This window comes from Caloenas nicobarica, chromosome 8, assembly GCF_036013445.1.
Source record: "Caloenas nicobarica isolate bCalNic1 chromosome 8, bCalNic1.hap1, whole genome shotgun sequence".
NCBI lineage: Eukaryota > Metazoa > Chordata > Aves > Columbiformes > Columbidae > Caloenas > Caloenas nicobarica.
The window spans coordinates 19559866-19572627 of NC_088252.1; the positions used below are offsets into that span (position 1 = coordinate 19559866).

Consider the following 12762-nt stretch of genomic DNA (forward strand, 5'->3'; position numbering starts at 1 on the left):
TGAACAGTCTTTGTGATGGAAAAACTATGAATTAAGTACTACTGATACAAAAAAGTGACAGACACTTAAGTGTATAGAGCTATGACAGTGTCTGATAGTCTTATTAAAGCTTTATTTTGTGAAATGACAGCAAGAGAATTTAACTTTCTAGTACAAAGGGTCTTGTGTGTTGTTTCTACAGTATTAGGTTCCTAAACCCAAAGTAAATGGGATTGAGACAAGAATATTGTCAATTTCTGATATTGTTTAAAAACTGTCAGCAAATAGTAACTGCTGTTGAGCTTCGTGAGGGCGAGGTGGTGCTAAAAGTTCTCAAAGGAAGATTCTGAGCCTTGATCCTCGTGGATGAACAGCTTGTTAAGAAAACCAGAGAAAAGGAGACAAACTGATTTAAATGGTAGAGTTCATCATTTGGGGCTAACCTGCTTCTCTTGCATGTCACAGAAATTTGGAATTGTATTATCAGTTACCTTGCAATGCTGTGTATTTCCAAAAAAGTAGTAAAAGAAAAAAAATTAATTCTGAATTTAAATGCAGTTTTATCCAATTTATTAATTTTCTAGTATTTTTGACAGGAAAAAAACCTTTTCATCCTCAGATGTTTGGTATTTTAATACAGTATTCTCAGATTAGTTGTTTTATTGAATTGACCTCCCCCTAGAAAAACGTACCGTTCAATTTTGGTTTCTTTGTACAGTTCCATATTATTGTTTTTTCCTCAAAGAAAATGTGAAATTCACAAGCAACCCATGTATCTAATGATAGTTAGCTTTGTGATTTGATAACCAGAATTATCTTAAGTTTTTAAAGCATATGGATGTACTTATCTTAAATTTAATTATCCGTGTAGTATTTATTTTCCTTATTTTAACTTAGTTTGTGATGTGTTTCAAAGCAGCTTTATATGATTAGAATGATACCCAAGCTAAACTTAAAACCTGAAATTGGAAAATAGCATATGGAAAAGTATGTCATGACCTTAGTGATTTACTTTTTCCCCAATACTTGAGTAAATTGTGTGTGTTGGCAGAAACAGATACCAGTTTTGAGGGAGGAAGAGGAGAAAGTGCTCCTGCACTCCTAAATCCCATCCAGGTGGAAGGAAGGGTGTCAGACAGCTGCATCCCTAACACAGAGCCAGGCTTTGGGGATCCTGTGCATCCAGGCTGCTTTATACTTGTGTGTGTTGGGTGGGAGTGTAGGAGTAGATTATTGGTAGCTGTTAAATCTTCTTAGTTCTCTTGCCTTACTAAATTTGGGATAGTGCATTTCAAAAAGATTGAATTTTTATTTTCCTTTTGATCTTACATGATTCACAGGTAGTATTCTTATTGAATCAGTGCGTGTGCCGTCTTTTATTTTTCTAACTGTTGCAGAACAGCTATTTTTATATATATATAAAAATATTATTATTATATATGATTTTATATATATTATTATTATATATATTATTTTATATATATATATATAATACACACACGTATTTTGTACTTTCTTGGTGATGCTGGTAATGTTACTATGTCTTTGTTGTCCCTTACTGAAGTTACCATTTTAAAAAAAAATTCTTCCGTAGTTTTATGTCATTGAATACGCTGCTTGTGATGCCACTTACAATGAAATTGTCACTTATGAACGACTCCGACCTGTGAATCAAAACAAAACTGTCAAAAAGAACACCTTTTTCAAGTGCACAGTGGATGTTCCTGAAGATCTGAGAGATGCGTGAGTAGCTCCGCACACTTTAATAAGGCATTTACTGTATTTTGAGGGGAAGAAAACACTTGGCTTATGTTTTAGAGGCCTGTTTAGAGGTCCAGGAAGAACCTTAAAGGGTGGCTGTGGCTGCAGTAGCCGATTTAGAAATAAATGATGGGGATCACTGCTGAGCTGCTGTGGTGAGGACAAAGGGCAAATTCTGAGATGGGACCTTCAGGTTCTGAGTTAGGCCTGTACAGGTGATGGCTCAAGCGGGCCTCTGGTGCTGAGACTTGCCAAATAACCCTCATGGCGCACAGTCCCCAGGGAAGTAGGCCCTGGAACCGTGTTACGGAGAATGGGAATTTTCTAGTTTCCGAACATTATTTGCCATAAACTACTTAAACATTGTTGGTTCTGATCATGGCATTAAACATTCTGTTTTGATAGAGCTTGTTGCAATAACAATCACTTTGTCTCCTTAGGTGTGCTAATGAAAATGCACATAAGGATTTCAAGAAAGCTGTGGGAGCATGTCGAATTTTTTATCATGCTGAAACTGCTCAACTAATAATACTGGTAAGTAACTATTTCTGTGTGAATACTGCATGACTTTTCAGTATATTATTTGTGGGAAGTATATAGCCAGATGTATGGAAAATGGTTTAACTTGTCAAGCTATGTAAATTGTGAGCGATTTAATATGAGTAAGTGTGTTTAAATTTTACCCTTGGTGGTCGGCCTTTTGGAGAGGCTACAAGTACTGCACTGAACACAGCCTAAGTTTGGGAGCAGCTTTCACTCTCACTGTTTTTATGATTTTTGTTATCCGCAACTGAGTGCTGTTTCAGTGATGTGTGTGGACGGCTCCAAGCTAACTCCAGCTTACTGTGCTCTGGAGAGGTACATTTCCCCCCGTACTGTATTACATTGTATTACTACAGCTGGGTTTCCACATGAAGAACTTGCACCAGTTCAACAGAGCCATTAAGGAATTGTTCACTTAGATTCTTCTGTGGTGGTTTTCACTTATTACATAGACTTTTCCCAGCATTAGTTTCTTGTTACAGTTCTGTTAGTATTATCCGCTTGAACCTCACTTTCCAGGATTGTGTTACCCTGCTTATTTCCTTAGCTCTGCCATTCAGACAGTGAGTGACAAGTATGTATATGGTAGAATGATATTTAATTTGTTTGAGGAACATCAAGGGGAAAGAGTTACTGTGCATATCCAGCAGCACAATCTTTAGTGTAAAATATGCTACAAGTGAGAACAGAGAACTGTTGGTTTGCACAGGTGGTGCTGAATTCCTCATGCTTTGTTTTGAGGAAGAAGAATGTTCGTGTAAGTACTGGAAATTTAGATCATGTTTGTGATTTAGTTTAAATAGGTCCATGGTTTATCCTTTAGATGTGGATCTGCTTAAAAAATGAACCTTCATCTTCTCTTTCGTAGTCTGCCAGTGAAGCAGCAGTGAAGAGAGTGAACATACTGAGTGACATGCATTTGCGCAGCATTCGTACCAAACTTATGCTTATGTCAAGAAATGAAGAAGCTACAAAACACTTGGAAGTAAGCTATAGCTTGTAACTCTTGCTTGAAACTGAGCACGTAACTGTAAGTTACATTGAATGCATGTGAACGAGTTTTACTTTATTTTCCCTTCAGTGCACAAAGCAGCTTGCTGCAGCATTTCATGAGGAGTTTGTAGTCAGAGAAGATTTAATGGGACTTGCTATAGGAACGCATGGCAGTAACATACAACAGGCCAGAAAGGTTCCAGGAGTTACTGCCATTGAACTTGAGGAGGATACCGGTACTTTCAGAATCTACGGAGAGGTAAGGGGGAAGCTCTGTACCAGTCTGAGTATTCTGCTCTATATCTGTTCTTTAGAGTGGTGAGAGCTGTACTCAAAACTGAGAACTGGAAATAGCTGAGTAGTTGTCTGAGTGTCTAATGCCTGTTCACACTACGGCAGCTTGTACTGTATGTATTTTAAACACGTTCTGTACTAATTGCCCTATGTGCCGATGCAAAAATTCTATAACTGCACTGTACACCTCAGTCAGCCTGGGAGAAGTACCTTTTGCTGCTATTTTACTTGATCACAGATTATTTTTCCTTCAGACTGTACATGCTGTTCTTGATGGTTCTCCCCCTCCCCGCTTTGTGCGTTTTGCTGTGTGGTGTGTGCTCCTCTGACCTAGCCTAACGTGTTAAAGCCTCTATCTGTGGCTTGTCACCCTTTTATTTTGGCAATATAATGCTGGCTTTGGCAAAATAATACTGGTTTGCTGCAAGTGAATTCTATTTGTGTGACTCCTACCTGGTGTGCTTTAAATCTCACAAGTGCCTTGAATTGCAGTTGGTCCTTGGATCAAAACAAGGATCCGTTTAGGAAGCAGAAGAGTAGTGAAAAAGATGCCACTGCCTCCAGGGCCTGGTCAGAACACTTCCTGAGGGGTTTTAACCCGTGTTACCAACTCTACAGGTGCCCCTAACACCTGAGTTTCTGGTTTGAACACTCTTAGAAATCCTTGGTTGTCCACTGTTTCAAGAATCTGTGGTCTTGAATTACACTCCATGCATGTCAGTAGAACCTGGTTGTGATCCTAAGGGTCAGATGAAGTTGTTATTGCTGAGGGGATGGACACACTTCTGTACTCTTCACTAGCTCTGAAGTTCTGTATCTTTTTTGGAAACCTTAAATACTTCCAGAGTATCGGGGTGGCAACAGATCCTTCCTTGACCTTGTGCTACCAGTAAATTACATCTCACAGTTCACAAAGAAGAATCGAACAAGTTCAAATGCAGTATAGTGTATTCCAGTTTCAGTCTCTTTAACATGAGTGATACGATGCTGAAACTTGTGGAAAGGTTATGACTGTCACCAGCCTCTTACGGTAGTGCACAGCAATGATTATACATACCAGATGTCCCTGAATAAAAATGCCTTTGGACACTTCCAGCCTTGTCCTTCCTGGAAGTGATAGCTGCTTCTAAAAAAGCCAGGCAACCTCAGTGTTCCACGTGACGAGGGCTTCAGCATCTGGGTAAACTTGTCTACTCTTTTTGCCTCTTTTCAGCTGACCTTGGCAAGCAGCCAGGCCCCCTGATGGCTGAGTGCGCTGGCAATTTTAGGCTGAGATGTGTGGGAGGAGTGATCCAGTGTCCTTGACATTGTAGCCAGGGCCTGAGGGGATCCCATAGCAAAGTTCTGCAAAGAAATAAAAGTTCACTGTTGTTCAGGGCCAGAATCTTTGAGGGAAGGGAGATAAATTGTAAGGAATATTGGAAAGCTATATGATTAGAAGGAAGCTAAACTGTATGGGATGCTGTTCATGCTTTTTCCTTGTCTGGTCAAGACCACTTTGATGCCAAGACCCTTCCCCTTCTGCCTGACCTGTTGCTTGTGACACCTGTTATGGAGACCACAGTGCTTGGACAGTGAGTGGCTATCCTTACTTCTGGAATCTTGTGCTTCCCCAGAGAGGGAGAGCTTTAACAGAAAAGCATCTCTTAGACGTTCAGTACTAGCATCTGGGTTCAGTTCTTAAGCAGTTCTTAATGCTTGTGCTTCTCTTATACCATTTTTTAAAATATATTTAACTGCATGAGAACTGTTCTTTTGGGTAGAATGATAGCAAGATCCCGTCCTGGCTTTTTCAGGAGATGGTTACTACTTAAAACTCATTTTCCCTTTGGCACTTTCATCGCTCAGTTCCATTTAAACTAGGAGAGTAATATGCCTTTTATTTCTCGAAAAAAGACTTGTATCACAATGGAAAAAGCATTGTTCCCTGCTGTGACTTAGGAGGGCTTTGTCTTTTGTCTGCATGGAATAAGGCTTTTCAAATGATGCCTAGAGGTTTTGGGGTTTTTTTTGCATTAGGGAAGGTCTTTGGACTTTGGAGAGACTTTTGAAACCTTGTTTGAGGTTTGAGGCTCCTGAGACACATCCACCATTTGTAACAGGAGCTCACTCCACCAGCCTGTAGCCACTAGATCTGCGTTGGTGACTGTGTTACAAAACATTGTCCCTCGAATTTGCAGCCATATGGTTCTGATTAACAATGTCAAACAAGAACTCTACTGCAAAAGGTATAATTCTGAGTTTAGAAAAATACCCTGTATTTAATCTTTCTGTTAAAGGCTCTTTAGGTAACGTGGTCGTGTCTTGGTTATATGGGCTACTGTGTGAAGTAACCAAAGCTTGTGTGGACATGTAGACTGTCAAAGTTAGAAAGGTAGTTACTAGTGGCTGGGATTCTTTGAGGTGTTTAATCCACGTGCAAACTGATATTTAGAGATAAATTATTTTTCTTTTCTGAATTGCTGACTGCAAGGAACTGAGAACACATTGTCCCTGTCGGGTTTAGATGCTCTCTCATGTTGGGCTGTGAATAAGTCACACAGGTTGTACTGACGCAAAAATCCTGATGAGTGCTTGTGGCCAAGTGTAGATATGTGGATGGGTGCTCTGGAGAAGTGGTCCTGGCAGCTGTTTATTTTCTTGTCCTGACTCTGTGAAAGCTGTCACTGTTCCTTCATCTTTATTCAGGAAAGAATTGATAAACGTACCTCTGAGGCAGGATGTGTGAACTCTTTAGCTAGCGGTGTCCTACTTGTAGAGTTCATTGAAGGTGAAAAGTTGTTAACGTGTGTTGAGATTCTTATCATTTTAGCAGCTGCCTTGAGTATGCAGCATAGCCTGTGTTCCTTAGAATGACTTCTGTTCATCTGTTTTCCATGCTCTATTGGATTTCAAGATAATGAAAAGCAGTTTGCCCGTGTTTTCTCGTGCTATTACTGTGACCTCTGCCAGAAGCAGAGGTGTGGGGGTTTTTTTGTTTGTTTTGTTATTCTAGGACTTCCCTAGTTTCACTGCAAGATGCAGGAGCTAGCGGTACTCTTATTTCATGTGTTGCCTAAAAAATGACAGTTGTAGGGGCTGAGGCGTTAGTGTAAAATGGAAGCTCTGCTCAAAAGCTGTCATTACTGACTAGATGCTGTTATTCCTTCCATAATTCTACACTTCAGCTGTTGCTAATGTGAAGCTTTTTTTCTTGTTCTAGCCTCTGTATAGCCTTGATTGACTTTCGGTTAGTTTCTGTCATTTAATAATAAAGCTTTAAGAGAGCATTCATAGGAGTTTTCCCCACTAACCAATGCCGCTGTCCTATCCTGGAAAACATTGCAGGTGAACTGTGGCCAGAAGCCAGCGTTCCGGAAGGAGAATGCCTTGGATGTAATGCTAGTTACGCTGCAGAGGTGATGTGATTAGGACAGATTCCTTCGTGCAGTAAACAGTTTTAGTCGTGACTGGAGAGTTCAGGTTGCATTAGTGTAATTTGCAGTTACAGGAGAGAGTTTCTCTGAAGGCGCCTGTTGTTCAGGCTCAGTTTCCTGTCAAACATAGGACAGGTGACAAGCAGAAGTACAAAAATTTTTGTAGAGAAAACAGAAAACTTCCTAGCTGTACTAGTTCCAAGCAGGCTTGGTGTGCTGTGTCTGTTTGCTCCTGGGCTTTCCTGCTGTGGTGTTGCTCCTTGGAATCCCAGTTTCTCCTACAGAGCCCCGTGCTCTGAACGTGCTCGCAGCCCTTGTGCCCTTCTCCTGCAGACAGCCGTGGGGCAGCCGAGCCCTGGGAGCCTGTGCAAACCCGCAGCAGCGGCTAATTCTGCCCTTCTGGTGCCATTTATTCACAGGGGATTAACGTGTGTTTGCAAACAGGACTTGGTGTTAAGACTTGCATGCAAAATGGATCTGTCTGTTGCAGCAATGGTTGTGTGACTGATTTTTGTTGTTTTCTTTCCATTCTCTTGAATGCTGAGTAAGAAAACAGCAATTTCATAGAGGAGAGAATGCCTAAGAGCTGTTTTCTTTAGGCTGTTCTGAAACATCAGCACACCTTTCTATGGAAAGGACTGTAAAGCCACTCAGTGCTTACAGTGAGCCTGTGAAGTTCTGTGCAGAGGTTGCCTCTCAACCTTGGACATGTGATGGCATAATCTTGAGTTACTGTCAAGAGACAAACGAGTCTAAGATTCATTTTCTCCTTCGCCATTTTACCGTGTGTGACCCTCTGGGAAATGTAATACCATATTATACATTAAAAATGACGTTAAAGATGACAAAATAAGTTCATATTGCTAACAATATCAATGGTAGCACAGTTCCTGTTGAGAAGAACTGGGTGTTTCCAAAGAAGTTTAGAGGAAAATGCAGAGGTTAAACTATTGGTTTATGGCTTGTTCATCTAATAATAGTCATATAACTTAATACACTGCAATATCAGGTGAAATGAGATGCATGATCCAAAGGCTTTTTAACATTGCATTCATGTAAGCCGAAGTTTCTGTGAATGCTGGTAGGACCACTTAGAAATTTATTTCTTTTCAGTGCAGAATCTTTGTGATAATTGTGATATTGATTATTATTTTTAATGGATTATAGATTTGAAAATTGTGTCTTGATTTTGAAGAAAAAGTTGCTTTATTCATTACTGATGCTTTGCTACTGAATTTTGTTTCTGGGTGTTTTACTCAATTATTTCTTTAACGTATACTTCAAAACTAGTTTAATCTTGTCTCTGTTCTTCCCTTTTTGAAAATAAGATTAATGTTTGGAAGGCTGGCAGCTGTTGCTACAAGGTTTTATTTTTAACATATTACAATCACAAACTTTTTTTTTTTCCAATTCATTTCCAGACTGCTGATGCAGTAAAAAAGGCTAGAAGTTACTTGGAATTCGTGGAGGATTTTATTCAAGTTCCCAGAAATCTTGTTGGTATGTAATAACTGCTGAAACTTGAAAACTTGGGGAAAGGGAGCCTGATCAGCATGACTCTGCAAAGGAGATTTAGATGCCGATAGAATATTCGAATTCTGCACTTGAATAGAATGTGATTAATCTATTAAAACTATACGTAAAAGGAAATTATTAAGAAGTTATATTATAGTTGAATAATACTTTATCAGGTTTTTAACACATTAAATGGTTTGATTACAGACTTGTACTTTCTAATTTAGTGGCAATATTTGAAGTTCAGATTCTAGTAAAAAACCTGAATTGACTACTTAAAAGTGCCGAAACTAAATTCCAGAACTTAATGTGGAAGTTCTACAGTCGAGTTGCAGGAATGACACGAGGCAGTCCCCGTGTTATTGCCCCATATGGGCTCGGCTGTGCTAGGGGCAGTGACTGGATGGTGCGGGGCCGCGGTACAAGTCAGGGTGCATCAGTTCATCCTCGGTCCAGAAATGGGCGTTTTTCCGTGTTTTGGTTTTATGACAATGTAAATTCCCCAAACTTACAAATGCATATTATGGCGGCTCCTGTATCCTGAGCTACCCAAAGGGAGGCCTGATCTCTGTTCCCCTGAAGAGAAGAAACATCTGTCCCCAGTCCATCCTCTCGGGAACTTTTCCCGTTTCCCTGCTCTGCTCCCCACGGGCAGCACCAGTGCAGGTGTTGTACCTGATCCAGCAGCATTTGGGATTATCCAAAGCAGAAATTAAAAACTGTGCTTTAACCTCCTGTGGTTTTGGGCTTAGAGCCTGCATATTATAGACTATGTGATTTAAATAATTCAGGTACAAACTCCTAAAAATTAACTTCAGTTCTAAAACCAAGGAAGTTTAAGAGGGGTTTAGACTGGATATTAGGAAAAAACTTCTTCACGGAAAGGGTTGTCAGGCATTGGAACAGGCTGCCCAGGGCAGTGGTGGAGTCACCAGCCCTGGAGGGGTTTAAAAGGTGTTTAGACGAGGTTCTTAGGGACATGGTTTAGTGCTAGTTAGGTTAGGTTATGGTTGGACTTGATGATCCTGAGGGTCTCTTCCAACTGAAATGATTCTAAGGTGTAGTATTTTGTTAGTTTCTTTTTTTTTTAATAAGACCTCTGCGAATTATGTATCTGATGCAACTTGATGATTCTCTCATCTATCAAATGTTAAAGCTTGTTTTAACATTCAGCAAATGAATCGTTAGTTTGTTCATGAACACCTTTTTGTATAATCTCATTCAGCAAACCTAGCTGAACCAAAGAACATGGCTAAGTATAACTTTTTACAAATTGCAGGTTTGGGTAGCGTTCTAACTCATGTGAGTACACCCATGTAGGAATCATGTAACTCATCATAGTAATGCATTTACCTGAAAATGCTGCTTTTAAATAGTTACAATACTAGTTTATGATAAAAGCAGACATCTTGCCCAAATCACCTATGGTCATATATGTAAGCAGACATACTTCACTACACTTTACGAAGACAGCCAAGTTAAAAGGAGTACAGTGATCATTAGTGACTCAAGTTGAAGATACCGTGCTATGCCTGCGGTGCTGCTTTCTGTACCAAGAGCCACCTGCTGAACTGCTGGTTTTGGCAACTGGGGCTCCTTGGGACTGAGGACTTTTTCCCAAATACTGGCTAATGATTATCCATAGATATCCATAGAATGTTTATAATGAGTGTGGTTTATTGTAGTAGTAGTAGCAACATGATCACTGCTAAATGAAATTGTAGGCATACAGAATGATTAGCTGTAGGATGGTTTTTTTTAAGACAAAAAACACACAAAAACCCACTGCTGAGCTATTTGAACTGTTGATGAAAGGAAACCATGTTAAATGCTTTTTGCACTTTACTTTCTATCATGGTGATATCTACTGTAAAGAATGGTCCTTTTGGAATATTATCTCACACACTTTTGGCTGTTATACCCTTTTTTTCAGAGGTTCTGCCTTCCTTTACTCATAATGTTAATGTTTTGAAGTGCCAGATAGCTGTAGCTGGGATGAAGAAACATTTCCACATGACTTTAGGTTAAGGAAGAGCTGAAATCTTTTAGTAAGGGAGCAAAGGAATTACTTGTTTGAGATTTAAACATACAAGTTCTAAAGAACCTTTTGGTTTAGATCCCACACGTGATCTCAAAATAAATATTTTAAAGGTAATATGGGAAGTATGGGTAGTACTCCTGTTTGTGCCATTTCACTCTTAGCCTGGGTCTACGTGAAACTTCTGCGTAGTGGTGATTTTCATCAATAGTTGTCATTCTATGCATATGTATAGTTTAATTTGGGAAGTTTTCACCTCTTCTGGCACGATGTGGGCTTTTCTTAGCGTTTTTGTAGTTCCGTGAAGTAGGAGAAAACTTTGAAAAAAGTGAACCATAAAGGAGAGTCAGGTGATTGTTACAATTGTGTTACGCATAACTTGAAATATGAAGAAACCTGTTAAAATATGTTGCATGTGGTTGCAAAATTAACCATTCTTGCCCTCTGAAGGAAAAGTTATTGGAAAAAATGGAAAAGTGATTCAGGAGATCGTAGACAAGTCTGGAGTCGTCAGGGTGAGAATTGAAGGAGACAATGAAAATAAACTGCCCCGCGAAGACGTAAGTGCTTTATTCTTTCTTCCTATGATCAGGTTTTTATTTTCAAAGACAGCTAAATTGAATCTTTTAACAAAGAATATGTAGGAAAATGTGCAGAAAGTGAGAACTTCTGGGGCATGACTCAAATGAGTGAAAGTGGTACCTTACAGTATCAGAATGGGGTCACTATTTCATCTCTGCATCATTACACAGTTTATAAATACAGCCTTTGTGGCCTGCATGCCCTTTTTCCATGGCCAACCTGGAGTGGTGGCAATGTCCATGTTACAAAACTGTGGTGTCTGGGATTGGAGTGGTTTTCTAGGATACACGCTTGTGGATTATCTAACAAAACCAGTTTTATAACTTCTCTGTGGATACAGAGTAGTTTTTAAGTCTTTTTCGGCCTGGTGTCTTGCAGTAAATTCTACATGAAACAGATGAGGAAAGGTTTTTTGCTGCTGTCCTATATGTACTTTATGTCCTATATGTACTTTAGCTGCATAATTATTTTGGGATTGATAGTCTCAATAGCATTCATGTATTTTAAATATATGAGAGCATAAGATAAAACTCTTCTAAGGGTGCTTTTTCCTGTAAAGTTGGTTTAATTTGACCACTGGGCACTTCCTGGTAAACTGTGGATGCTTCTACACACCCGTTGTGATAAACACACACAGCAGTTGTGTTGTGGGGGTAGAACAAACGCTGTATGTCAGGTTACCACAACCGCCAGAACAGGTTGTTGGGAAAGCTGGACAGCCTGGAGTCTGTAACGTGTAATCCCCTCACGCTGGTCTGAGCTATTTCTAGTGCATCTTTGCAGCCCAAGGCCCGGTTACTGTCTTTGCTGTTTAGCTCACTTCTGTAATTTAAGCAGTTTTTTTAATAAGTAAACAGAAAGTATTGTTTTGATGATAACATTCTTCTTGAAAATAAGATCTGACATTTTGTTTATATAGGGAATGGTACCATTTGTATTTGTTGGTACTAAAGAAAGCATTGGAAATGTCCAAGTTCTTTTAGAATACCACATCGCGTATCTAAAGGTAAGTGCATTTCAGAAGAAAGAATCTGTAGAGGAAACTGTGGTTGAAGTAACACAGTTTTTGAGTCCAACTTCGGTGGGATTTGCGGTCGATAAACCGTGTATTGGGATTTAGGATTTGGTGCCTTGAGCCCACCCCTTGCCTGTAGGTTTGGTGTCAGCCTTTAAACACATTGTCATGGGTACTTGGTGCTGTTGGTGTGGAAAGGATAGGACTGCAAAGAACAACGCTGTCTGGGGCATTTGGGAAGTAACACACACTTTTTTTGTCTATGTTAGTGTTCAGTTGTTCTGATGTTAATATACCATTGTGGTAGGATGGAATTTCTAACAGTAACACACTAATACTGTGTAATAATAAAACACTTACCCGTTTGGATTAGTTGGTTTTGTATGGAACTGTGGTGTTGACTTAACAGAAATAATGAGTGAATTTGAATCATGTTACTTTGTCAGTTTGCCTTTTTTAAAACTTGAGTAGAAGATGTGGTGAAGTGTAGTTAAGAAAGGTAATAATAGTCTTAAAAACAATCTTTCAGCTGGTGATTTAAAAGAAAGGTTTTAGATTTCTTTCGAAACTTGGAGATTGCAGAACTCATAGCTGAATTCTGTTATTTGCAGTCACCTTCAAGGTAG

At 39.5% G+C, this 12762-nt stretch overlaps 1 protein-coding gene across 1 annotated transcript in view; it reads left to right on the forward strand.

Annotated features, from left to right (window-relative positions):
• Window positions 1–12762, forward strand: part of FXR1 (FMR1 autosomal homolog 1) — a 36083-nt gene that overhangs the window by 15056 nt on the left and 8265 nt on the right. The window contains exons 5-11 of the mRNA XM_065640534.1: window positions 1574–1722; window positions 2181–2274; window positions 3152–3268; window positions 3365–3535; window positions 8408–8486; window positions 10990–11099; window positions 12041–12127. Of these exons, the coding sequence (XP_065496606.1) occupies window positions 1574–1722; window positions 2181–2274; window positions 3152–3268; window positions 3365–3535; window positions 8408–8486; window positions 10990–11099; window positions 12041–12127 (807 nt within the window). The remainder of the gene's footprint in view (window positions 1–1573; window positions 1723–2180; window positions 2275–3151; window positions 3269–3364; window positions 3536–8407; window positions 8487–10989; window positions 11100–12040; window positions 12128–12762) is intronic.